Source organism: Lutjanus erythropterus, chromosome 23, assembly GCF_056507025.1.
Source record: "Lutjanus erythropterus isolate fLutEry1 chromosome 23, fLutEry1.hap2, whole genome shotgun sequence".
Taxonomy (NCBI): Eukaryota; Metazoa; Chordata; class Actinopteri; order Lutjaniformes; family Lutjanidae; genus Lutjanus; species Lutjanus erythropterus.
In genome coordinates this window covers 18415718-18442201 of record NC_139339.1, presented here as the reverse complement: position 1 = coordinate 18442201, position 26484 = coordinate 18415718, and the positions used below count along the sequence as shown (strand labels likewise).

Here is a 26484-nt window from a genome sequence, read left to right as displayed (position 1 = left end):
AGCCATTGAGCCAGGCTGTAACAATATATATATATATATATATATATGTACTCGGTTAAGCCGATGTTACATTTGCAACATTTACTTAGATGTAAAATATACTACTTACATGGACTAAATAATATCAAATTGGTTTTGGGGAAGATGATTATTCAGCACAATTTTAGCAAAATTGAACAATTTTATACGTGATATATCTTTTGCACAAAACTGATATGTGAGCCTGAGGTTGGTATGAGACAAAAGCTCATAGAGAAAATGAAAGAGTTGATCCTCTGTGGACTATTTTCATAATATTTCATGACATGAAACAATAAATGAAAGAGTCAAGACTCACTGGACAGATGCTTTAATATCTTTTATTTGTCTGTATCTGTTATCATCTAAATTTAATTTTTAATGGTAACATAACAGATGCATCATTGATCTCAGGTCAAATTCTCAGATTTAACAGACCAGATAACCACTGAAGGAGGTGCTGCGCTCGGCTGCCCAAACGTGAGAACCTGAAGTCATGCGCACGAACACCTGCTCTCCTTTTTGCAGCTCCAGGAACACTGCGTTTCCTCCGTTATCAGCAGTGTCGCAGCCTGACCGGTGATCAGAGGTCCTCACAATGAATTCACTGTTCTTCATCAGTTTCAGCTGCGTTGCATGTTCTCCTCCAGCATGATAGAAGAAGGTGAAGTAATAAACACCTGCAACAGGTGCAACAAAGACACCTGTGGAAACAAAAGAGCATTTGTCAGATTTATGGGTCTCTGAAAGGCTTTGAAAAACCTAAACAGAAAAAAAAAATTCTTTTGCCTTAAAGATTTTCTAAATGAGTGGATCAAATTCAAAATAAATGAACAAAACAAACAAACATTGCAAATTAAAGTCATTGTATTGCCTTTATAAACACTGAATAAACATGCTGACAGTGGTTCACTGAATACGACGTAACACATATGGAGTTTTCACATCAGTGTTTGTGTTCTTTAAGTTGTTGCTGCAAAAACGTTCTGATCATGTGTCTTTAAAACTGCATTAAAGACTTTATATAGACAGAAAATCTTCATAAGAAGCTGATAAACACCCACTTCACACTAACTCTGCACCAGTGTGACTGTCTTATAAGTCATTATAAAACAATTGTTTTTGTTTTACAGCATTATGAATAGCTATGGGTGCATATAACTATAATTATGCATTGCTTTAAGCACAGTATAACGCATTATGTATGCACGTCTATAATGCACTGTAATTCGTTCATTGATCTCCAATTAATTGAAATAGCTTAAGTGTTACCTAATATTGATCACTGGATTTTTATTATATTATCATGTAAACCTCAAACCTTCAAAAACTGACTCATGCTGCACAGTCACAGTATATTCATTACTGTTAGTTAGTTTGTAAAATGTCTCAACAATTCTCAAATCAATCAATCAGCACAGGTGAGCATGAGTGTGGCTGCATGTGATGTATTTACCTGAACCGGGGTTGTAGGCATCACCAATGTTGGTCACCACGTGGTTGTAAACCAGAGTTTGGTCTGAGCGGAATGGTCCATGGGCTCCACCATACTCTGCCAGCACACTGAACGCCACAGGGGGGCTCCCTATTGATAAAATACATTGATAAAATAACATCAAGTTATTTTGTCAAAGCATATATTCTATTTATTCCGTGTATTTCATCACATTACAGACTTTACTTAAAGATCAACTTGTAGGTTGAATTTTGGTATATAGATTAAACTGTTGTCAGTATCTCTGACCATCATCAGACAATCCCTTCTTTTGGTTCCAACAAACATTATTGAAACTCTTGAACACTGTGAAGTTAAACTACATCTTTAGCTGTTGTTGGTCAGCTCTAGAACAGCCTGTTTATTACCACTGATTTATTATTTAATGTATCATCACATTCTCATTTTCCTACACATGAATTAACCGAGGACATTGACCTAAAAGTTGCTCTTTAATAAATTCATCATTAAAATCTTGAAGTGTCATTGTACCTCGTGGTGGACACACAACGTACGGCTCACACGGCTCACACATGGTTCGTGGCTGTTGTTGTGCTTCTCTTCAGTCCGTCTCCAAAGTTGTGATTCTTTGGATCCCTGTAGCTGCTTTTATATAGTTGGATCAGTGATGTGTTGTCACCTGCTTATTTAACTCAAGACATTTCTCAGAAAAGCTTGGGTTGCTCCCACTTACAGTAGGAGTGAATTCAGATGCGTTAGCAGGAGTTGACTGATCTCGTAACACTGATTGCACCAACTTCTTCCCTTATCTGTAATCAAGCATTGAGAAACAACTGTACCTAGAGGAAGGACATACTAACCACCCATTCTTGACAACTCATATGTGCTGAAAATTTGCGAAGAATATTAATACTAACACTAATTCAATTTTTTGGTGAAAAATATTCTTCAAGGATTTATAATTCGTTAAATGTTTTGGTCTGCTCTGTTTTTTTTAAACGCCTTCAAAATATAAAACTAACAAAACCTGCTGATGAAAAATGTGCTATTACAATGATGTTGTGCAGCATCCCAGTCTGACTCCCAGCTTGTGTGACATGTCTGAATAAATTCTCAGGAAACTGCACACAGTTGTTTTGCTGGCTTGCAGAAGTTTCACCAGGCATTGAGCAATATCTTAGAAAAATTGCAGATTGTGCCTTTATTGTGACCAACTCAATGCACACCCATGCATTAACTGTGTTGTTTATTCAGCATCTCTATGTGCCACAACTGTTAGGTGGATGGATTATCTTTGCAAAGGACAAGTGCACACTAATTCCAATTTTAACAAGTTTGTGAAGCAAATTTGAGAGAAATACATGATTATTTCCTGCATGTACACGTATATTACTGTACATATGAATTTAATTATCTGTATATATGTTGCATTTTGTGTGTAGCATGAAGGAACTGCAATCAGTGGATGAAATGTGATAAAGTGCCCTCTCTGTGTAGCTAACGTTAGCAATTAGTCTGTGCAACAAATGTTAGCAGTCGGTCTGTGTAGGTCACGTTAGCGGTTGGTCTGTCTCTTCTCTTTTCTGATTTAAAGACAAAATAATGTTGAAATTTCCACCCAGTGAGTCATTCTTTTGGCCATGACAATGAATTAACTTAAAAATGAGCTGGTTTCAGTCAGATCAGAGTGGCAGTGTGACACTCAAATGTTGTAATGTAATTGTAATTTTGTATTCTAAATATGTAATTCCATTGTATGTAAGTAAGTAATTATTAAATTCAATCTTGCCCCTGTCTGTACTTTAAACAAGCATTTAAATTTCTGACAAACTTTTATCTCTATCCTTCTATTTTAACACAGATATCTGTACTTTATACTCCTTACATTTTTCAAAATGTAAAAGATGCAACGAGACAAAAAAAAGACAGAACAATGTAAAAGAGAACAAAATGAAAAATGACATCTAATACGTAACAAGACAAAAGTGAGCAAACAAGATAAAAAAAAAGACATAACAAGATTAAAAACAATGTAAAAAGACACGACAAGACAAAAAATAAAAAAGGCGTAACAAGACTAAAACAATGTTACAAGAAATAAAACAATGTAAAAGATGCAACAACAAAAAAGTAAAAGACATAAGATGAGACATTACATAAAATATATAACAAGACAAAAAGGATGTAATAAGATGAAACACAACACAAACACAACTTATAACGTAAGAGGACAAAAAAGACATAACAAAATGGAAAAGATGTGACAAAATGTAACAGGACAAAAAAACAACGTAAGATGTACCATGACAAAAAAATAACATAAAATACGTATTAAGACTAAAAGATGTAACGACGAAAAACCCACATAAAGGACAAAACAACAAGAAAGAAAAGACAAATATCTATTTTGGATTTTTGGGTCTATTGCCCCGTCAAAGGATAGATTTTCAACAACAACAAAAAAGTGTTATTGGTAATAATTTAAAAAAATGGTGGTTGTCCCAGTTTTAAAGAAGTGTCAACTTTCTGACTCCTTACTGGAAATTAAATGTTGGTTCTCACACAACTTTCTAAAACTGATAAAACTGAGGTTGTCTTTGTTACAACTATGTCACTCAGTCTGCACACTTTCATCTACACAAAATCAACCATCTTCGTCCATCGCTCTCGCTTCACAGCACTGAGCGTTCATGTTCATACACACACACACGCACACACACACACACACACGCACACACACACACACACGTACACACACACTTTACTCAGTTCTCAGGAATGGGTGGTGTTGCTGACATTTCTTCATCTTCCTAAAAAGCGTGGGTTGGGCCCTGACAAACAAAAAACACTGATATCATAATAACAAGATGAAAACAACATAAAAAACATGAGAAGAAACAGGACGGAAGATATGAAAGAAGACAAAGGTCAAAAAAGGTGTAAGGATTATACAAGATAAAAAAAAAAAGATGTAACAAGACAAAAAAAATATGTCACAAGATAAAAACTACATAACCAGATGAAAAAACACACAAAGGACATAAGGGACATATGGATGCAGCTCTCCTGGTTGTTCCCAGATCCCGGCTCGTGTCCAAAGGTGACCGGGCATTTGCTGTCAGAGCCCCACAGCTTTGGAACAGTCTCCCTATCGAAATTAGGCAGGCTACTTCATTAGCTTCTTTTAAATCTTTGCTGAAAACCTTCCTTTATAGGAAAGCTTTTGCAAACTGCTAATCCAAGTCATGTGGTTTTCCCACACTGCTCTGGCTTGGTTAAATTTATTTATTTATTTTTATTTATATTATTTATTTTTTTAAACCAGTTTTTATCTCTGTACTTGTGATGTGATTTCACCTTCTGCATTTTTAACTCCTTGTGCTTTTATGGTGTGTCGCTTTACTTGCTGTTTCTTTCTTTGTTTTGGCTGCTCATATTTTTTATTTTTTCTGTGCAGCACTTTGTAACCTTGTTAAGAAAAGTGCTATATAAATAAAGTTTATTATTATTATTATTATTAAATAACTTGACAGTGTACAGAAATATAGTATGGGGGGTCCACATGGACAGGAAAAAAAAAAGACAAAATCAGATTATTGTTACATTTTGTAAAAGATGGGCATTACAAGCAGGAATACAATTTAAAAATACATGTAAAAATAGCTTGACTGGTGATCAGAGGCCCTCACAGTGAAGTCACAGTTCTTCATCAGTTCCAGGTATGCTTGATGTTCTCCTCCAGCATGATAGAAGAAGCTGAAGTAATAAACACCTGCAACAGGTGCAACAAAGACACCTGTGGAAACAAAAGAGCATTTGTCAGATTTATGGGTCTGAAAGGCTTTAAAAAACCTTAACAGAAAAAAACTCTTTATTAAAGTCATGGTATTGCCTTTATAAACACTGAATAAACATGCTGACAGTGGTGCACTGAATACGACGTAACACATATGGAGTTTTCACATCAGTGTTTGTGTTCTTTAAGTTGTTGCTGCAAAAACATTCTGATCATGTCTGTCTTTAAAGCTGCATTAAAGACTTTATATAGACAGAAAATCTTCATAAGAAGCTGATAAACACCTACTTCACACTAACTCTGCACCAGTGTGACTGTCTTATAAGTCATTATAAAACAATTGTTTTTGTTTTACAGCATTATGAATAGCTATGGATGCATATAACTATAATTATGCATTGCTTTAAGCACAGTATAATGCATTATGTATGCACGTCTATAACGCACTGTAATTCATTCATTGAATTTCAATTAATTGAAATAGCTTAAGTGTTACCTAATATTGATCACTGGATTTTTATTATATTATCATGTAAACCTCAAACCTTCAAAAACTGATTCATGCTGCACAGTCACAGTATATTCATTACTGTTAGTTAGTTTGTAAAATGTCTCAACAATACTCAAATCAATCAATCAGCACAGGTGACCATGAGTGTGGCTGCATGTGATGTATTTACCTGTACAGGGGTTGTAGGCGTCACCAATGTTGGTCACCACGTGGTTGTAAACCAGAGTTTGGTCTGAGGAGAATGGTCCATGGGCTCCACCATAATCTGTCACTGCACTGAACACCACGCAGGTTTTCTCTATAAAACAAAACATTGATAAAATAATATTTTGTCAAAGCATATATTCTATTTATTCCGTGTATTTCATCACATTACAGACTTTACTTAAAGATCAACTTGTAGGTTGAATTTTGGTATATAGATTAAACTGTTGTCAGTATCTCTGACCATCATCAGACAATCCCTTCTTTTGGTTCCAACAAACATTATTGAAACTCTTAAACACTGTGAAGTTAAACTACATCTTTAGCTGTTGTTGGTCAACTCTAGAACAGCCTGTTTATTACCACTGATTTATTATTTAATGTATCATCACATTTCTCATTTCTTAGGTTTCCCCCTACCCCAACCCCCACCCACAGCATTACCCCGCTGGGTGAAAAGGTTTTCAGGAAAACATGGGCCTGCACCTACCTGTTTGACTGGTGTGCAGTTGTGTCCCCAGGTGTGGATGTGTGTCTCTTGACTCAGTTCTGAAGAACCACTGGATGAGTTCAGTAAGCTGTAATGTTCAATCAGTGATTGGTTGTCACTTTGTAACCCCCCCCCCCCCCCCACACACACACACACAGTTCTCAGGAATGGGTGGTGTTGATGGAATTTCTTCATCTTCCTATACATCTGAAGACATTTCTCAAGAAAGCACGGGTCGGGCCCCCCTCTCCTGACCTCCTGACTAACAAAAAACACTGATATGATAATAACAAGATGAAAACAACATAAAAGACGAGAAGAAACATAACGGAAAAATATGAAACAAGACAAAGGTAAAAAAAGATGTAAGGATTATACAAGATAAAAAAAAAAAGACCAAGACCAAATAAACATGTCACAAGATAAAAACTACATAACCAGATGAAAAAACACACAAAGGATATAAGTGTCAAAAAAAATTATCTAGTTTTGATTTTGCGTTCAATTGCCCCTTTAAACAATACATTTTCTCAAAAAAAAAAGGGAGGGGGGTTAGAAAAAAACTACAACAAAATATTTTGTTAGGACATGATTTGTCCCAGTTTTAAAGGAGTGAAGAAGAATCCCTTCTCTCTGCTCTCCCACACATGTGCCTCCATTAACTTCCACTGGTCCAGAAATCACTGCTCGTATTATTTTACTAACTCCCTCCATGGAGCACATCACTCCTGTCCTTCAAACATCGTATGGACTTCAAGACTGTACTCCTCACCTTTAAGACCCTTCATAAACTAGCCCCTTTATAAACAACTTATAAACTTATAAACTTATAAACCTATAAACAACATAAACTCCTTCATATTCACACCCCTGCTCAGCATCTCTGCTGTTGCATAATTACTGTCAATATGTCATCCAGAATGTCTTCAGAAATGAGTCAAGAGACATAAGTCAACACCTGGTGACACAACTGCACACCAGTCAAATAGGTTGGCCCACAGAGGCAGGCAGGCCCATGTTTTCCTGAGAACTTGTTCACCCATCTCTGAGAAGTGGGTAACACAGGGGGCAGGGTGGGGCAAGGTGACAACACATCACTGATCCAACAATATAAAAGCAGCCACAGGGATCCAAAGAATCACAACTTCGGAGACGGACTGAAGAGAAGTACAACAACAGCCTGCCTGCCATCCCAACACGAACCATGTGTGAGCCGTACGTTGTGTGTCCACCACCAGGTACAATGACACTTCAAGATTTTAATGACGAATTTATTAAACAGCAACTTTTAGGTCAATGTCCTCGGTTAATTCATGTGTGGGAAAATGTTGTAGAAAATGTGACGATGTTTGTTGGAACCAAAAGAGGGGATCATCTAGTCATGGCAATATGCCTCCAACAGTTTAACCTATATACCAAAATTCAACCCACAAGATGATCTTTAAGTAAAGTCTGTAATGTGATGAAATACATAAGATAAATAGAATATATGTGTAAAGCACTTGCTAGTTCTGCCAGGATAACAGGAAGTTTTCTACAATATGTGCTGACAAAATAACTTGATGTTATTTGATCAATGTTTTGTTTTATAGAGAAAACCTGCGTGGCGTTCAGTGTGCTGGCAGAGTATGGTGGAGCCCATGGACCATTCTGCTCAGACCAAGCTCTGGTTTACAACCACGTGGTGACCAACATTGGTGACGCCTACAGCCCCTGTACAGGTAAATACATCACATGCAGCCACACTCATGCTCACCTGTGCTGATTGATTGGTTTGAGTATTGTTGAGACATTTTACAAGCTAGTATAGCTGCATATCATCAATCAGTTTTTGAAGGTTATAGGTTCACTGATAACATAATAAAAGATCAATGATTTGACTCTAAATTTTGACTTACAAATGTTTTTATTGATTTAAAAAAAATACTATTGATCAGAACTGTGTCCATAATAACAATCTGTTCTTGCAACAAGATCCTTTAAGATCACACAAACCTATGTTACATGTAATATGTTAATTTCTGACAAATGCTCTTTTGTTTCCACAGGTGTCTTTGTTGCACCTGTTGCAGGTGTTTATTACTTCACCTTCTTCTATCATGCTGGAGGAAAACATGCAACGCAGCTGAAACTGATGAAGAACTGTGAATTCATTGTGAGGACCTCTGATCACCGGTCAGGCTGCGACACTGCTGATAACGGAGGAAACGCAGCGTTCCTGGAGCTGCAGAAAGGAGACCAGGTGTACGTGCGCATGACCTCAGGTTCTCATGTTTGGGCAGCCGAGCGCAGCACCTCCTTCAGTGGTTATCTGGTCTGTCAAATGTGAGAATCTGATGACTCCAGAAGAATGATTCCAACCACCTGAGATCAACAATGCATCTATTATGCTAACATTAAAATTTAAATTTAGATTACAACAGATGCAAAGATAAATAAAAGATATCATTAAAGCATTGATTCAGTGAGTCATGACTGTTTGATTTACTGTTTCAAATCGTCCACAGAGGATCAATTCTGTCACTTTGGACACTCCATGAGCTTTCCTCTCATACCACACTCATAACCTTTGTATCAACACTGATGTGTTTTGTCATTTTGTTAAAACACTATACACAATTCACCCAGCGATGCACACAAGTAGCAGAACACCTCAGATCTTTTGCAAAATGAAACACTTCATTCAAAACTGTACATTCATTCGTAAAAATATGAAATAGTCTGGGAAGAGATGCTGTCAGGGCCTTTCAAAAGACAAAACTAAATTGCACCCACCCACCTCACAGTTTCTATCAGTCATTAACAATAATTGTGGGTGGGACTGGGAAAAAGGATTCATTTTAGTGAAATACAGTTTAGAAGGATAGAATCAGCTAACAATTGTTTGTCCACTAAAATTAAAAATAACAGTTAGTGAAAACTGACACTCAAGGAAGAAAACCTCAGCTCAGATCTGCACAACTATCAGCTCATTCTCAGCCTCACACTTTTTGCAAAACACTAAGCACAGTGTTTTTCAAATCACTGAACACACTTCTCTACATTAGACAAAGAAATCTAATATCATGTCACTTCTTTGCCCTTTAAAAACACTGCCCTTCAAAATAAAACACAATTCAAACAGCAGATCAAACAAAGCTGTCCAAAATCAGTACAATGTAGGTCAGAGCCTGAGTATAGTTCATACTTTTTATTTTGTCTTCACACATGTTGCTGCTGTGTTTATGTGCTGTTTAGAATGTTCTGGGTTTTTTTTCTAATTTGAAACTTCGGAGATGCATGGATGAATTGACTGATTCCATGATGTAGAGAGAAATAATATTTTCATCAGTGTGCAGCACAGTTTTGTGTTGTGTCTGATCCATATATTCATGTACTTTACCTGAACACACTGGTTCCCAAACTGGTGGATCAGAGCCTCTGCAGGGGGCTGCAGAAGACCAGGGGAGAAATATAGAGTGAAAATCTTTCTTTAGCAGTTGCGCCTCCGATTATTGTTAATGAGTGATAAAAATTGTGAGGTTGCAGGACGCAAACTTTGTTCGGTGTATGAAACGGGGGCAATGCCGAAAAAAAGTTTGGGAACCACCACTGCCCTAACAATATCTCTAAAAAACCCAGACTTTTCATAAAAAACTAACTGGTTCAAACAAAGTCACATTGTATGAGGCGTGTGTGTTGTACGGTGACAAACGTGAGATTTTTACTCATTTTCGTACAATTTTGAATGAAGTGTTTCCTTTTGCAAAGCTTTTGATGTGTTCTGTTTTTTATGCGTGTGGTTGTGTGAATTTTGTGTAGTGTTTTGATAAAATGTATTTCCCTGCATAAATCATAATCATTCTACTTTGTTTCGCTCTATATTTCTCCCCTGGTCTTCCGGGCCCCTTGCAGTGGCTCTGTCCGATTTTAATTTTAATGATATTAGTATTAGTAATATTGCATTCTGTTTTCATTGTTATTTTTTAGTTTACTTTTACTAGTATTATTAAGTGGGTTTTATCCATGTGAAGAAGCATTCTTCTGTCATTTTATTTTAGTTTTACCAGTGTTTTTTTCATTTTTCATCTCATTTTACATTAATTATGGCATTCTATTGTGTTTATGCAGGGCTGCAACTAACAATTATTTTCACTGTCAATCTGTTGATTGTTTTCTTGACTAATCAATTAGTTGTTTGGCCCAGAAAATGTGGAAATATGTCAATCATGGGATCAGTGTTTTTTCAAAGTCGTCCTCAAATGTCTTCTTGTATCCACAACCCAAAGATATTCAGTTTACTGCCATAAAAGAGTAAAGAAAATATAAAATATTCACATTGAAGAAGCTGAAATCAGATCATTTTAACTTTTTTTCCCTTAAAAATAAAATAACTGGAAAGCAGCTATCATAATAGTTGGTAAAGTCGATGTATGGAGGAAATAATTATAAAGCATTTCATTAATTGATAACTTATTGGCAAATAAAAACAGGAATTAAAAATGAATGAATCTATAAATAGACTAAATTGATGTTTGATTATTGTTTTATAGAAATCACTTTGATCAGATCAGATTTGATGTCATTGATGAATTTGCTCATTTGTAAATTCTTGTCACAGTTTTAATTTTAACCCAGTGCTTTTTATTTAAGGCTATTTAAGGATCCATTCATTCATTCGTAACTGCTTTTATTGATTTCTGCTTCTCAGTCCAATTGGGTATCGATGAAATGCTTTAAAATTACTACCCAAATTCCAAAAATGTTGGGACAGATATTCAGCTGAATACGGTACCAATACAAGATGTTAAATGTTAAAACTGATCAACAATTGTTTTTTGTAAATATTCACTGGTTCTGAATTTAATGCCTGCAACACGTTTCAAAAAAAGTTGTTAGGAAACTAAGTGTTTAAGTTTTAAAGTGAAATTCTTTCTCATTCTTGCCTGATACATGACTTCAGGTGCTCAACAGTCCGGGGTCAGTCTAGTACCTGAACTCTTTAACTACGGAGCCACGCTGTTGTCAAATCTCCAGGATGTGTCTTGATGTTGTTTTGCTGAAAGCAAGACAATCAAGGACGTCTCTGAAAAACACGTCCTATGGATGGCAGCACATGTTGCTCCAAAACCTGTATGTACCTTTCAACATTAATGGGGCATGTCATTGTAATGTATTATTTAATGGTTATAATGCATTTCAACTATGAGAATCGACCCTTCCCATCCCTTTGTGTTCTGTGCTATCGAACCTTAAAGGAATTCAGTCAACTTCTTCTTTTCCTGTTTCCTGTATTTAGATATGTGCTTCTATCGTCTATGTTGAAAAGAAAACCAAATTTTGCAGATGTTCAAAAGATGTTACTGGTGGGGCTGTAAAATCAACACCAACTGTATATAGTCACATCCCAAGTTATCTAACATTAACAAAAATACTGGTTAACTGGCTAACCAACAACATGGAGATTAGCTATGTAATTAGCCAGTGTTTTGTTAAAATTAGCTAGCTAACAATTGATGTAAACCTACATTACCTATTTAGTATGCTAGCATTTTGCTAACATTAACTTACTTAAGATGCAACTATATATCTGTTGCTTTAACAGGTACTCCAGCAACATCTTTTAACCATCCTCAAAATCTGGTTTGGGACTTAGGAAGGGTCAGTTGTAACAGGCTACAATATATGATCCTTGTACATGTTGATACTTGACTTTATAAGTCATTAGTTATGAGTGGTTATAACTATAATTATACATTACTGTAAGCACAGTATAATGCTTTATGCATGCATGTCTATAATGCATTCCATCATCAAAATAGCATAAGTGTGATTATTGTGTTTTTATTATATTATCATGTAAACATAAAAAAACCCTCAAAAACTGATTCATGCTGCACAGTCACAGTATATTCATTACTGTTAGTTAGTTTGTAAAATGTCTCAGCAATACTCAAACCAATCAATCAGCACATTTCTTAGGTTTCCCCCTACCCCAACCCCCACCCACAGCATTACCCCATTGGGTGAAAAGGTTTTCAGTAAAACATGGGCCTGCACCTACCTGTTTGACTGGTGTGCAGTTGTGTCCCCAGGTGTGGGTATGTCTCTTGACTCAGTTCTGAAGAACCACTGGGTGAGTTCAGTAAGCTGTAATGTTCAATCAGTGATTGGTTGTCACTTTGTAACCCCCCCCCCCCCCACACACACACACACCCTTTACCCAGTTCTCAGGAATGGGTGGTGTTGATGACATTTCTTCATCTTCCTATACATCTGAAGACATTTCTCAAGAAAGCACGGGTCGGGCCCCCCTCTCCTGACCTCCTGACTAACAAAAAACACTGATATGAAAATAACAAGATGAAAACAACATAAAAGACGAGAAGAAACATAACGGAAAAATATGAAACAAGACAAAGGTCAAAAAAGATGTAAGGATTATACAAGATAAAAAAAAAGATGTAACAAGACCAAATAAACATGTCACAAGATAAAAACTACATAACCAGATGAAAAAACACACAAAGGATATAAGAGTCAAAAAAATTATCTAGTTTTGATTTTGCGTTCAATTGCCCCTTTAAACAATACATTTTCTCAAAAAAAAGGGGGGGGGGGGGGGGTTTAGAAAAAAACTACAACAAAATATTTTGTTAGGACATGATTTGTCCCAGTTTTAAAGGAGTGAAGAAGAATCCCTTCTCTCTGCTCTCCCACACATGTGCCTCCATTAACTTCCACTGGTCCAGAAATCAGCTGCTCGTATTATTTTACTAACTCCCTCCATGGAGCACATCACTCCTGTCCTTCAAACAATCGTATGGACTTCAAGACTGTACTCCTCACCTTTAAGACCCTTCATAAACTAGCCCCTTTATAAACAACTTATAAACTTATAAACTTATAAACCTATAAACAACATAAACTCCTTCATATTCACACCCCTGCTCATCATCTCTGCTGTTGCATAATTACTGTCAGTAAATCATCCAGAATGTCTTCAGAAATGAGTCGAGAGACATAAGTCAACACCTGGTGACACAACTGCACACCAGTCAAATAGGTTGGCCCACAGAGGCAGGCAGGCCCATGTTTTCCTGAGAACTTGTTCACCCATCTCTGAGAAGTGGGTAACACAGGGGGCAGGGTGGGGCAAGGTGACAACACATCACTGATCCAACAATATAAAAGCAGCCACAGGGATCCAAAGAATCACAACTTCAGAGACGGACTGAAGAGAAGCACAACAACAGCCTGCCTGCCATCCCAACACGAACCATGTGTGAGCCGTACGTTGTGTGTCCACCACCAGGTACAATGACACTTCAAGATTTTAATGACGAATTTATTAAACAGCAACTTTTAGGTCAATGTCCTCGGTTAATTCATGTGTGGGAAAATGTTGTAGAAAATGAAAATGTGACGATGTTTGTTGGAACCAAAAGAGGGGATCATCTAGTCATGGCAATATGCCTCCAACAGTTTAACCTATATACCAAAATTCAACCCACAAGATGATCTTTAAGTAAAGTCTGTAATGTGATGAAATACATAAGATAAATAGAATATATGTGTAAAGCACTTGCTAGTTCTGCCAGGATAACAGGAAGTTTTCTACAATATGTACTGACAAAATAACTTGATGTTATTTGATCAATGTTTTGTTTTATAGAGAAAACCTGCGTGGCGTTCAGTGTGCTGGCAGAGTATGGTGGAGCCCATGGACCATTCTGCTCAGACAAAACTCTGGTTTACAACCACGTGGTGACCAACATTGGTGACGCCTACAACCACTGTACAGGTAAATACATCACATGCAGCCACACTCATGCTCACCTGTGCTGACTGATTGGTTTGAGTATTGTTGAGACATTTTACAAGCTAGTACAGCTGCATATCATCAATCAGTTTTTGCAGGTTATAGGTTCACTGATAACATAATAAAAGATCAATGATTTGACTCTAAATATTGACTTACAAATGTTTTTATTGATTTTAAAAAATTACTATTGATCAGAACTGTGTCCATAATAACAATCTGTTCTTGCAACAAGATCCTTTAAGATCACACAAACCTATGTTACATGTAATATATTAATTTCACCATACAGCAGTAGTTCCCAAACTTTGTTTCGCTCTTTATTTCTCCCCTGGTCTTGAGTGACCCCCTGCAATGGCTCTACCAAACTGCATTCCTGCAATGTGGTTTCAAAATTGTTTATTCCCTTACTATTTTATGATTACAGAGAAGAGAGCACTCTAAATTTGACCCACTCATTTTAAAACCTTTAAAAGAGAAGAAAGAGTTTTTTTCTGTTTAGGTTTTTCAAAGCCTTTCAGAGACCCATAAATCTGACAAATGCTCTTTTGTTTCCACAGGTGTCTTTGTTGCACCTGTTGCAGGTGTTTATTACTTCACCTTCTTCTATCATGCTGGAGGAAAACATGCAACGCAGCTGAAACTGATGAAGAACTGCGAATTCATTGTGAGGACCTCTGATCACCGGTCAGGCTGCGACACTGCTGATAACGGAGGAAACGCAGCGTTCCTGGAGCTGCAGAAAGGAGACCAGGTGTACGTGCGCATGACCTCAGGTTCTCATGTTTGGGCAGCCGAGCGCAGCACCTCCTTCAGTGGTTATCTGGTCTGTCAAATGTGAGAATCTGATGACTCCAGAAGAATGATTCCAACCACCTGAGATCAACAATGCATCTATTATGCTAACATTAAAATTTAAATTTAGATTAGAACAGATGCAAAGATAAATAAAAGATATCATTAAAGCATTGATTCAATGAGTCATGACTGTTTGATTTACTGTTTCAAATCGTCCACAGAGGATCAATTCTGTCACTTTGGACACTCCATGAGCTTTCCTCTCATACCACACTCATAACCTTTGTATCAACACTGATGTGTTTTGTCAATTTGTTAAAACACTATACACAATTCACCCAGCGATGCACACAAGTAGCAGAACACCTCAGATCTTTTGCAAAATGAAACACTTCATTCAAAACTGTACATTCATTCGTAAAAAAATGAAATAGTCTGGGAAGAGATGCTGTCAGGGCCTTTCAAAAGACAAAACTAAATTGCACCCACCCACCTCACAATTTCTATCAGTCATTAACAATAATTGGGGGTGGGACTGGGAAAAAGGATTCATTTTAGTGAAATACAGTTTAGAAGGATAGAATCAGCTAACAATTGTTTTGCCCACTAAAATTAAAAATAACAGTTAGTGAAAACTGACACTCAAAGAAGAAAACCTCAGCTTAGATCTGCACAACTATCAGCTCATTCTCAGCCTCACACTTTTTGCAAAACAATAACCACAGTGTTTTTCAAATCACTGAACACACTTCTCTACATTAGACAAAGAAATCTAATATCATGTCACTTCTTTGCCCTTTAAAAACACTGCCCTTCAAAATAAAACACAATTCAAACAGCAGATCAAACAAAGCTGTCCAAAATCAGTACAATGTAGGTCAGAGCCTGAGTATAGTTCATACTTTTTATTTTGTCTTCACACATGTTGCTGCTGTGTTTATGTGCTGTTTAGAATGTTCTGGGTTTTTTTTACTAATTTGAAACTTCGGAGATGCATGGATGAATTGACTGATTCCATGATGTAGAGAGAAATAATATTTTCATCAGTGTGCAGCACAGTTTTGTGTTGTGTCTGATCCATATATTCATGTACTTTACCTGAACACACTGGTTCCCAAACTGGTGGATCAGAGCCTCTGCAGGGGGCTGCAGAAGACCAGGGGAGAAATATAGAGTGAAAATCTTTCTTTAGCAGTTGCGCCTCCGATTATTGTTAATGAGTGATAAAAATTGTGAGGTTGCAGGACGCAAACTTTGTTTGGTGTATGAAAGGGGGGCAATGCTGAAAAAAAGTTTGGGAACCACCACTGCCCTAACAATATCTCTAAAAAACCCAGACTTTTCATAAAAAACTAACTGGTTCAAACAAAGTCACATTGTATGAGGCGTGTGTGTTGTACGGTGACAAACGTGAGATTTTTACTCATTTTCGTACAATTTTGAATGAAGTGTTTCCTTTTGCAAAGCTTTTTGATGTGTTCTGTATTTTATGCGTGTGGTTGTGTGAATTTTGTGTAGTGTTCTGATAAAATGTATTTCCCTGCATAAATCATAATCATTCTACTTTGTTTCGCTCTATATTTCTCCCCTGGTCTTCCGGGCCCCTTGCAGTGGCTCTGTCCGATTTTAATTTTAATGATATTAGTATTAGTAATATTGCATTCTGTTTTCATTGTTATTTTTTAGTTTACTTTTACTAGTATTATTAAGTGGGTTTTATCCATGTGAAGAAGCATTCTTCTGTCATTTTATTTTAGTTTTACCGGTGTTTTTTTTATTTTTCATCTCATTTTACATTAATTATGGCATTCTATTGTGTTTATGCAGGGCTGCAACTAACAATTATTTTCACTGTCAATCTGTTGATTGTTTTCTTGACTAATCAATTAGTTGTTTGGCCCAGAAAATGTGGGAATATGTTAATCAGGTGATCAGTGTTTTCTCAAAGTCGAAAAAGACGTCCTATGAATGGCAGCACATGTTGCTCCAAAACCTGTATGTACCTTTCAACATTAATGGGGCCTTTGTAGATGCGTTTGTGAATTACATTTTTTTACTCAATTGAATACAAGCCTAAAATGATTTGCAAGTTATTGCATCACAACGTCCCAACTTTTTTGGATATTGGATTGTATTGGGATTGTATTATACTTTGTAACCCCCCCCACCCTTTACCCAGTTCTCAGGAATGGGTGGTGTTGATGAAATTTCTTCATCTTCCTATACATCTGAAGACATTTCTCAAGAAAGCACGGGTTGGGCCCCCCTCTCCTGACCTCCTGACTAACAAAAAACACTGATATGATAATAACAAGATGAAAACAACATAAAAGACAAAACAAAACTGTTCATGTAACCCACTTCTGGTTAGGAACTCTTCTCTGTAGGAGTTGAAAAGTGTGTGTTAAGATGAAACGGGTTCAGTTCCTGGTTTAGATTAAAAAAGTTTAATTGTGCAACAACCACTCTGTAATAAAAACACACATAGAGGCAAAATCATTTTCTAGTATATAGCCTGCATTGTGTTTTGTCTACAGGAAGGGCACCATAGTGTACTTTAAAGGTATTGTAGAGGGTACTTACTCATGCATTGCCCTCCACAAGGGCACTATAGGAGGTACTTTACCACATTTTGTCCACCAGAGAGGCGCTCTAGTGCATACTTAATCATGTTTTGTGCACCAGAAAGGCACTTGAGAGGGTACTTAACCACACTTTGTCCGGAAGGGTAACTGAGAGGGTAGTTTACCATGTTTTGTCCACCAGAAGGGCACTTTAGAGAGTACTTTAGCACATTACGAGTATTTGGTGATGCCTTTCGGCCTCACATGTTGAAGGACGTGCTCAACAAGCACGTGTTTGTGTACTTGGACGACATCCTGATCTTTCCCAGGTCCAAGGAAGAGCGCATGCGTCACATCTAGGCAGTCCTCCAGCGCCTACAAGCATACTCTCTTTTCGGCAAAGCCAAAAAATTTGAGCTCCACTCTGCCTCTGTGTCCTTCCTCGGGTACATCATTGGACAGGAGAATATGCAGATGTACCCTGCCAAAGTGTCAGCTGTCACATCCTGGCCTGTCCCTGAGTCAAGGAAACAGCTATGACGGTTCATGGGGTTCGCCAACTTTTACCGGAGGTTCATCTGCAGCTACAGCACTGTGGCTCCTGCTTACCTGTAGCTGCCTAGTGTCCCCATCTGATGATGCTGCTACAGAGTGAGTGTCCCCATCTGCTTGCCTGTGCTTTCCTGTGGTCCAGAGACATTCACTTGCCTTTGTGTGTCCTTACCTGCTGGCTTCTTAATCCTCTGTCTGGTCTCAACCTATGTTCTGCCTGTCCCCTACTGCTTTATCTGCTTGGACTGTTAGCCTACTTATATATATATGTGTATATACACACACACATATGTATATATATATACATATATATATATATATAGTGACGACACTGCCACTAGTTTCTTCCTGCCCCTGTTGCTGCTGTTTCTTTCTCTCTCTTGCAGGAGGGTCGTTGGTAGGATGGGCCACACCTGGGCCTGGTGTGCTCCTTCCTTATAAATAGCTGCCAAAGCCTGCAGTCCCTCTCTCTTCTTCTGCTCTTCTCCTGCCAGCACTCAGAGGGTTAACACCGCAGCAGCATGAGCCCAGCATGCTGTTCCCTTTTCTTTTGTTTTCCCACACACATACACATCCACATGCACCCATACCTGCACTACACCACTGATCAACTGATTTCTTACACGTTTTGTTGATTTGTTGGGTGTTTGGTTAAATGAATTAAGCTTCTCAGCCTGCCACCTCACGTCTGTCTCCCTTTGTGTTGCAGCCATTGAGCCAGGCTGTAACAATATATATATATATTTATATATGTACTCGGTGATGTCGATGTTACATTTGCAATATTTACTTAGATGTAAAATATACTACTTACATGGACTAAATAATATCAAATTGGTTTTGGGGAAGATGATTATTCAGCACAATTTTAGCAAAATTGAACAATTTTATACATGATATATCTTTTGCACAAAACTGATAAGTGAGCTTGAGGTTGGTATGAGACAAAAGCTCACAGAGAAAATGAAAGAGTTGATCCTCTGTGGACTATTTTCATAATATTTCATGACATGGAACAATAAATGAAAGAGTCAAGACTCACTGGACAGATGCTTTAATATCTTTTATTCGTCTGTATCTGTTATCATCTAAATTTAATTTTTAATGGAATCATAACAGATGCATCATTGATCTCAGGTCGAATTCTCAGATTTGACAGACCAGATAACCACTGAAGGAGGTGCTGTGCTCGGCTGCCCAAACATGAGTACCTGAAGTCATGCGCACGTACACCTGGTCTCCTTTATGCACCGTCAGGAACACTGCGTTTCCTCCGTTATCAGCAGTGTCGCAGCCTGACCGGTGATCAGAGGTCCTCACAATGAATTCACAGTTCTTCATCAGTTTCAGCTGCGTTGCATGTTCTCCTCCAGCATGATAGAAGAAGGTGAAGTAATAAACACCTGCAACAGGTGCAACAAAGACACCTGTGGAAACAAAAGAGCATTTGTCAGATTTATGGGTCTGAAAGGCTTTAAAAAACCTTAACAGAAAAAAACTCTTTATTAAAGTCTTGGTATTGCCTTTATAAACACTGAATAAACATGCTGACAGTGGTGCACTGAATACGACGTAACACATATGGAGTTTTCACATCAGTGTTTGTGTTCTTTAAGTTGTTGCTGCAAAAACATCATGTCTAATCATGTCTGTCTTTAAAGCTGCATTAAAGACTTTATATAGACAGAAAATCTTCATAAGAAGCTGATAAACACCCACTTCACACTAACTCTGCACCAGTGTGACTGTCTTATAAGTCATTATAAAACAATTGTTTTTGTTTTACAGCTTTATGAATAGCTATGGATGCATATAACTATAATTATGCATTGCTTTAACACAGTATAACGCATTATGTATGCACGTCTATAACGCACTGTAATTCATTCATTGATTTCCAATTAATTGAAATAGCTTAAGTGTTACCTAATATTGATCACTGGATTTTTATTATATTATCATGTAAACCTCAAACCTTCAAAAACTGATTCATGCTGCACAGTCACAGTATATTCATTACTGTTAGTTAGTTTGTAGAATGTCTCAACAATACTCAAATCAATCAATCAGCACAGGTGAGCATGAGTGTGGCTGCATGTGATGTATTTACCTGTACAGGGGTTGTAGGCGTCACCAATGTTGGTCACCACGTGGTTGTAAACCAGAGTTTGGTCTGAGCGGAATGGTCCATGGGCTCCACCATACTCTGCCAGCACAGTGAACGCCACACGGGTTTTCTCTATAAAACAAAACATTGATAAAATAATATTTTGTCAAAGCATATATTCTATTTATTCTGTGTATTTCATCACATTACAGACTTTACTTAAAGATCAGCTTGTAGGTTGAATTTTGTTGTATAGATTAAACTGTTGTCAGTATCTCTGACCATCATCAGACAATCCCTTCTTTTGGTTCCAACAAACATTATTGACACTCTTAAACACTGTGAAGTTAAACTACATCTTTAGCTGTTGTTGGACAGCTCTAGAACAGCCTGTTTATCACCATTGATTTATTATTTAATGTATCATCACATTCTCATTTTCCTACATATGAATTAACCGAGGACATTGACCTAAAAGTTGCTGTTTAATAAATTCATCATTAAAATCTTGAAGTGTCATTGTACCTGGTGGTAGATGACCACAGGACGGCTCACACATGGTTCGTGTTGGGATGGCAGGCAGGCTGTTGTTGTGTTTCTCTTCAGTCCGTTTCTGAAGTTGTGATTCTTTGGATCCCTGTGGCTGCTTTTATATTGTTGGATCAGTGATGTTGTAGTGGTATATTTTTGTCATGATGTCCACCTGGTATAATTTAATCCTGCTGTAGAGTGTTGTTGTTGTTGTGCTCTCCAGGGTAGCTGTAATGAAATAGCTTAACTGTTACTTTCCCAACACCTGGTTCCCATCACTCAAGACCAACTGTCAGACCAGCTGTCTTTTCCAGTCAAATAATAATTTCTTTTGTCATTTAATTATTTTTAAAAAATATAAGATTAAATCATGTGAACCTAAGGGAAGTAGCAAAATTTAATGCACGAATATGTTTGATCGTAGACCAAAATGTTGAAAGTGGGAGCCTCCAAAATAGTATATAACAGGGTGTTTTGAACCTCTTTCTTCAGTCTAACCCCGGGTTTGACTCATGCTTGTTGATTTTTCTACCTAGAGAGATGATAAACTTTGTGTGGCAGAACTTGTTGCTCCTCCAGTGATTCTTCCAGACTTCCACTTGGGTGGCCACCACAATAAAGGTAAGCAGAGGTTTTTTATAAATGCTGCAGTAATCTGAGTGTGTCTGGGGTGCAGGATTCCGCCCAGGTTTCAGGTATTTAATCATTTTCCTTATAAAGATCCTAGCTAACCATAAATATTCACCAATAAATAATATCACTGGAGTATGCAAAGTTCTATCATAAGTCTGTCATGAGTCTGTCATAAGTGTCTATGTGTTTTATGTGTGTTATATGTACCATGGTGCGGAAATAATGGATGAGTGTCTGTTGAATGTGGTAATAACTCTGTGGATAGTGACAGTTCATATAACATTTGGAGCACTAATTTGGTGTTAGGTTGTATCACATCAGACAAACCAGAGGGAGTATAAAACATTAAAGGGTAGCAATTGTGCTGAGCACTATGGTAGTGTTTATGTGTTGCATGTGTGTTAGAAATAGAAACAGAGGTTCATAAAGTGTACACAGGTCAAGGAGACCAAAAGATAAGAGCTGAACTGCGCAAGGGAAAATAGATGGTTGCAGAGGAGTGTAGACTCCCATAAAATAGCTCCGTACCTTTAATGTTGAGGAAGTGTATTTAGAGGTTCCTGCAATTTTTCAGTGTTGAGAGAGTGTAACTGAGAAAACTTTGGTCTGTTCATGATTCCAGGCTGAGGTTAGGAAGGAGTTAAGGAAATAGGATAAAGCAACCAAGCTACAGCGACATGTGCGGTTCTGATCACTTAAGTGTTTCAGCCAAATGCTGGCGTGCTTCAGTGAGGAGAAGGACTGAATGGGCTGTGAGCTAAAAATAAGAAGCCCGAGAGAGGCAAAGCCATAGTGCTTCTGCTACTTCTGCTATTACTAACCCTGTATTTATTCTAAACTACAGTTTCTAAGAGAATTTAGTACAGATATCTCAATTTTCCCATAAGTACTTTTGTTTGTGATCACCAATATGTCACTACATTGATCCTCAAGAACCGCTTTATCAGCAGCTGCGTCTTTACTTCACATACATTGATGTATGTGGCAGTATAGCGAGGTACAGACTGTTTAAACTGCTCAAGAACAACTAGACTACACAACTCTTCAAATGAGGAAACACTGACCACTGAACTGTGAAACTAAATCCCTTGCAAAGTCCACATGGGTTTGCTTGTTGGATTTTTCTCCGCTTCCTAAAACGTTGCCTATAGGCCTCAGGCACCAATTCATAAGCCTTCAGGACTGCTGCTTTTACCTTAGCATAGGCTTTACAGTCTTCAGATGTTAAAGGTGCATATGCCTCTTTTGACTTGGCAAAATCCCCTCATCTAAATTAGCCTTCAAAATCCCCTTCACTGTTTCCTTTAGACGATTTGCCCAATTTTGATTTTAAAATGGTCAACAATTTTCAACAACTGTTCTTTAGTACACTGTTCCAACAATGTTTCAGAGGGATCCCAGATAAATGAATCAACAACAAATGCCGTAATACCCTACTTAGAAAAAGCTGCCAAACTCAGTGTGCTTGAGATTGAGACTGTCATCACTAACTTAGACATCCCGACTCTGGCCTCTTCTCTTTGTCAGCAGCTGTCAGGTAGGCTATTTTTAATACTATGAAACACAGAGTTATTAAACAATTCTGAAAATAATTACTATTATTGTGGTTGGCATTATTTTCAAACCTTCAAATTCATTCTGTGTACAGTCAATCCTTATTCCTTAATTCAGGTTTATAATATACATGTGTTTTGTTCTATTTCCATTTTTAAATCTTAGTTATTTATAATTATTAAAAATACAGGTTAAGGGTGCTCCTGTAGTTCAGTTGGTAGAGCGGTCACCCCATGTACTGAGGCTGTTGGTCCTCTGCAGTGGTTGCAAAGGCAATAAGCCCCAAAAAAAATTTAAAAAAAGAAAAAAATACTGGTTAAAGTTCATGGTTTCATTGCCCTGATATCATCTGGGACAATAAAGTAAAATATCATGCCTCCATTACTTGTCATAACCACTTTTGAGGGATCAAAAAAATGTGTTAATGTATATATGCTGGTCAAAGAATATCAGCTGATATATTTCATGTAATTATAGAAGACAAAGATGAAATAATGAAGTGGAAGGAATAATTTAAAACCATATTATTATTCTTTAAATTATATATATATATTTTTTAAATTATATATACTTAGTTATGGTCGATGTTACATTTGCAATATTTACTTAGATGTAAAATATACTACTTACATGGACTAAATAATATCAAATTGGTTTTGGGGAAGATGATTATTCAGCACAATTTTAGCAAAATTGAATAATTTTCTATGTGATATATCTTTTGTACAAAACTGATATGTGAGGCTGAGGTTGGTATGAGAGGAAAGCTCACAGAGAAAAAGAAAGAGTTGATCCTCTGTGGACTATTTTCATAATATTTCATGACATGGAACAGTAAATGAAACAGTCAAGACTCACTGGACAGATGTTTTAATATCTTTTATTTGTCTGTATCTGTTATCATCTAAATTTAAATTTTAATGGTAACATAACAGATGCATCATTGATCTCAGGTCAAGTTCTCACATTTGACAGACCAGATAACCACTGAAGGAGGTGCTGCGCTCGGCTGCCCAAACATGAGAACCTGAGGTCATGCGCACGTACACCTGGTCTCCTTTCTGCAGCTCCAGGAACGCTGCGTTTCCTCCGTTATCAGCAGTGTCGCAGCCTGACCGGTGATCAGAGGTCCTCACAATGAATTCACAGTTCTTCATCAGTTTCAGCTGCGTTGCATGTTTTCCTCCAGCATGATAGAAGAAGGTGAAGTAATAAACACCTGCAACAGGTGCAACAAAGACACCTGTGGAAAAAAAAGAGCATTTGTCAGATTTATGGGTCTCTGAAAGGCTTTAAAAAACCTAAACAGAAAAAAACTCTTTCTTCTCTTTTAAAGGTTTTAAAATGAGTGGGTCAAATTTAGAGTACTCTCTTTTCTGTAATCATAAAATAGTAAGGGAATAAACAATTTTGAAACCACATTGCAGGAATGCAGTTTGGTAGAGCCATTGCAGGGGGTCACTCAAAACCAGGGGAGAAATAAAGAGCGAAACAAAGTTTGGGAACTACTGCTGTATGGTGAAATTAACATATTACATATAACATAGGTTTGTGTGATCTTAAAGGATCTTCTTGCGAGAACAGAATGTTATTATGGACACAGTTCTGATCAATAGTAATTTTTTAAAATCAATAAAAACATTTGTAAGTCAATATTTAGAGTCAAATCATTGATCTTTTATTATGTTATCAGTGAACCTATAACCTGCAAAAACTGATTGATGATATGCAGCTATACTAGCTTGTAAAATGTCTCAACAATACTCAAACCAATCAATCAGCACAGGTGAGCATGAGTGTGGCTGCATGTGATGTATTTACCTGTACAGTGGTTGTAGGCGTCACCAATGTTGGTCACCACGTGGTTGTAAACCAGAGTTTTGTCTGAGCAGAATGGTCCATGGGCTCCACCATACTCTGCCAGCACACTGAACGCCACGCAGGTTTTCTCTATAAAACAAAACATTGATCAAATAACATCAAGTTATTTTGTCAGTACATATTGTAGAAAACTTCCTGTTATCCTGGCAGAACTAGCAAGTGCTTTACACATATATTCTATTTATCTTATGTATTTCATCACATTACAGACTTTACTTAAAGATCATCTTGTGGGTTGAATTTTGGTATATAGGTTAAACTGTTGGAGGCATATTGCCATGACTAGATGATCCCCTCTTTTGGTTCCAACAAACATCGTCACATTTTCATTTTCTACAACATTTTCCCACACATGAATTAACCGAGGACATTGACCTAAAAGTTGCTGTTTAATAAATTCGTCATTAAAATCTTGAAGTGTCATTGTACCTGGTGGTGGACACACAACGTACGGCTCACACATGGTTCGTGTTGGGATGGCAGGCAGGCTGTTGTTGTGCTTCTCTTCAGTCCGTCTCCGAAGTTGTGATTCTTTGGATCCCTGTGGCTGCTTTTATATTGTTGGATCAGTGATGTGTTGTCACCTTGCCCCACCCTGCCCCCTGTGTTACCCACTTCTCAGAGATGGGTGAACAAGTTCTCAGGAAAACATGGGCCTGCCTGCCCCTGTGGGCCAACCTATTTGACTGGTGTGCAGTTGTGTCACCAGGTGTTGACTTATGTCTCTCGACTCATTTCTGAAGACATTCTGGATGATTTACTGACAGTAATTATGCAACAGCAGAGACGATGTCAGTGATAACATGAAGGACAATTGACTGAACAAACCTCTTATGTTATAAAGAACTTGGTTGTGAAATGTGACAGTCATGAGTCAAGAACTCCATGCTAAACTTCAGGCTGAGACTAAATTAATTGATTGGCTGCCAGTTTTGTTTGAAGAGTGATGCCCCAGAGTGAATTCTGCTATTTAATATAAATACTGACAATTTCTGTCTGTGTAACTAACGTCAGTGTTTGGTCTGTGCAGCTAACATTAGCATTGGGCGGTGTGGCTCAAGCATTATCATCTTTCCTGTAAATTATATGTTGAGACAAGATAACAGCAACATTTCCACCTAAGACTTTTTTTTTCAAGAGATAATGAATTGCCAGCTGCCAAATAACTTTCACTGAGACCAGACTTGTGAAGTGTTGTAAAGTGTGCACACTGCATACGGCAGTATATTGTTATTTATTATTACATGTATTTTTAAATTGTATTCCTGCTTGTAATGCCCATCTTTTACAAAATGTAACAATAATCTGATTCCGTCTTTTTTTTCCTGTCCATGTGGACCCCCCATACTATATTTTTGTACATTGTCAAGTTATTTAGTCCAAGGGCTGTTATGTTATAAAACCAATAAAAATAAAGTCGAAAAAAATATATCGATTTTTTGTCAAATTACTCCTTTTTTAAAAAAGTAAAAAGCTGTCAGGCTCCTGCATCTCCATGATGGGGATCATTTTGCCATAATAACCTGCTCACTGTAAAACCAACAGTTAATAATGATAATCATAAGGAGCAGGGGTGTGAATATGAAGG

At 37.3% G+C, this 26484-nt stretch overlaps 5 protein-coding genes across 6 annotated transcripts; 2 read left to right on the top strand and 3 right to left on the bottom strand.

Annotated features, from left to right (window-relative positions):
- Positions 1 to 343: 343 nt before the first annotated feature.
- LOC146305984 (complement C1q-like protein 4) lies at positions 344 to 20969 on the bottom strand. 2 transcript variants are annotated; one of them, XM_084712985.1, is made up of 4 exons: positions 20865 to 20969; positions 2006 to 2056; positions 1475 to 1603; positions 344 to 722 (listed from the first exon to the last, which is right to left on the bottom strand). In XM_084712985.1, exons 2-4 carry the CDS (start codon positions 2046 to 2048, stop codon positions 448 to 450), a joined length of 447 nt encoding a protein of 148 aa, XP_084569111.1. In that variant the 5' UTR covers positions 2049 to 2056; positions 20865 to 20969; the 3' UTR covers positions 344 to 447. The 2 variants fall into 2 exon arrangements, with proteins under 2 accessions (XP_084569111.1, XP_084569112.1); XM_084712986.1 differs by lacking the exons at positions 1475 to 1603; positions 2006 to 2056; positions 20865 to 20969 and adding an exon at positions 5951 to 6110.
- Positions 7557 to 8935, top strand: LOC146305987 (complement C1q-like protein 4). The gene is made up of 3 exons (XM_084712987.1): positions 7557 to 7713; positions 8068 to 8196; positions 8524 to 8935. Exons 1-3 carry the CDS (start codon positions 7680 to 7682, stop codon positions 8802 to 8804), a joined length of 444 nt encoding a protein of 147 aa, XP_084569113.1. The 5' UTR covers positions 7557 to 7679; the 3' UTR covers positions 8805 to 8935.
- LOC146305986 (complement C1q-like protein 4) lies at positions 13618 to 15248 on the top strand. The gene is made up of 3 exons (XM_084712294.1): positions 13618 to 13769; positions 14130 to 14258; positions 14837 to 15248. Exons 1-3 carry the CDS (start codon positions 13736 to 13738, stop codon positions 15115 to 15117), a joined length of 444 nt encoding a protein of 147 aa, XP_084568420.1. The 5' UTR covers positions 13618 to 13735; the 3' UTR covers positions 15118 to 15248.
- LOC146305985 (complement C1q-like protein 4) lies at positions 19322 to 20856 on the bottom strand. The gene is made up of 3 exons (XM_084713170.1): positions 20823 to 20856; positions 20301 to 20429; positions 19322 to 19617 (listed from the first exon to the last, which is right to left on the bottom strand). Exons 1-3 carry the CDS (start codon positions 20854 to 20856, stop codon positions 19337 to 19339), a joined length of 444 nt encoding a protein of 147 aa, XP_084569296.1. The 3' UTR covers positions 19322 to 19336.
- Positions 20970 to 23957: 2988 nt separating the features above from the next.
- On the bottom strand, positions 23958 to 25484 carry LOC146305983 (complement C1q-like protein 4). Its single transcript, XM_084712988.1, has 3 exons — positions 25326 to 25484; positions 24837 to 24965; positions 23958 to 24258 (listed from the first exon to the last, which is right to left on the bottom strand). The coding sequence occupies exons 1-3, from the start codon at positions 25357 to 25359 to the stop codon at positions 23978 to 23980; spliced, it is 444 nt and encodes a 147-aa protein (XP_084569114.1). The 5' UTR covers positions 25360 to 25484; the 3' UTR covers positions 23958 to 23977.
- Between the last annotated feature and the right edge of the window lie 1000 nt (positions 25485 to 26484).

Bases quoted from the DNA above. Each gene is read 5' to 3' on its own strand.
- LOC146305984 (XM_084712985.1), bottom strand. From the start codon at position 2,048: ATGTGTGAGCCGTGTGAGCCGTACGTTGTGTGTCCACCACGAG. The intron at 1,604-2,005 runs GTACAATGACAC...TTTTATCAATAG, and splicing joins CGTTGTGTGTCCACCACGAG to GGAGCCCCCCTGTGGCGTTC. The intron at 723-1,474 runs GTAAATACATCA...TTGTTTCCACAG, and splicing joins TGCCTACAACCCCGGTTCAG to GTGTCTTTGTTGCACCTGTT.
- LOC146305987 (XM_084712987.1), top strand. From the start codon at position 7,680: ATGTGTGAGCCGTACGTTGTGTGTCCACCACCAG. The intron at 7,714-8,067 runs GTACAATGACAC...TTTGTTTTATAG, and splicing joins CGTTGTGTGTCCACCACCAG to AGAAAACCTGCGTGGCGTTC. The intron at 8,197-8,523 runs GTAAATACATCA...TTGTTTCCACAG, and splicing joins CGCCTACAGCCCCTGTACAG to GTGTCTTTGTTGCACCTGTT.
- LOC146305986 (XM_084712294.1), top strand. From the start codon at position 13,736: ATGTGTGAGCCGTACGTTGTGTGTCCACCACCAG. The intron at 13,770-14,129 runs GTACAATGACAC...TTTGTTTTATAG, and splicing joins CGTTGTGTGTCCACCACCAG to AGAAAACCTGCGTGGCGTTC. The intron at 14,259-14,836 runs GTAAATACATCA...TTGTTTCCACAG, and splicing joins CGCCTACAACCACTGTACAG to GTGTCTTTGTTGCACCTGTT.
- LOC146305985 (XM_084713170.1), bottom strand. From the start codon at position 20,856: ATGTGTGAGCCGTCCTGTGGTCATCTACCACCAG. The intron at 20,430-20,822 runs GTACAATGACAC...TTTGTTTTATAG, and splicing joins CTGTGGTCATCTACCACCAG to AGAAAACCCGTGTGGCGTTC. The intron at 19,618-20,300 runs GTAAATACATCA...TTGTTTCCACAG, and splicing joins CGCCTACAACCCCTGTACAG to GTGTCTTTGTTGCACCTGTT.
- LOC146305983 (XM_084712988.1), bottom strand. From the start codon at position 25,359: ATGTGTGAGCCGTACGTTGTGTGTCCACCACCAG. The intron at 24,966-25,325 runs GTACAATGACAC...TTTGTTTTATAG, and splicing joins CGTTGTGTGTCCACCACCAG to AGAAAACCTGCGTGGCGTTC. The intron at 24,259-24,836 runs GTAAATACATCA...TTTTTTCCACAG, and splicing joins CGCCTACAACCACTGTACAG to GTGTCTTTGTTGCACCTGTT.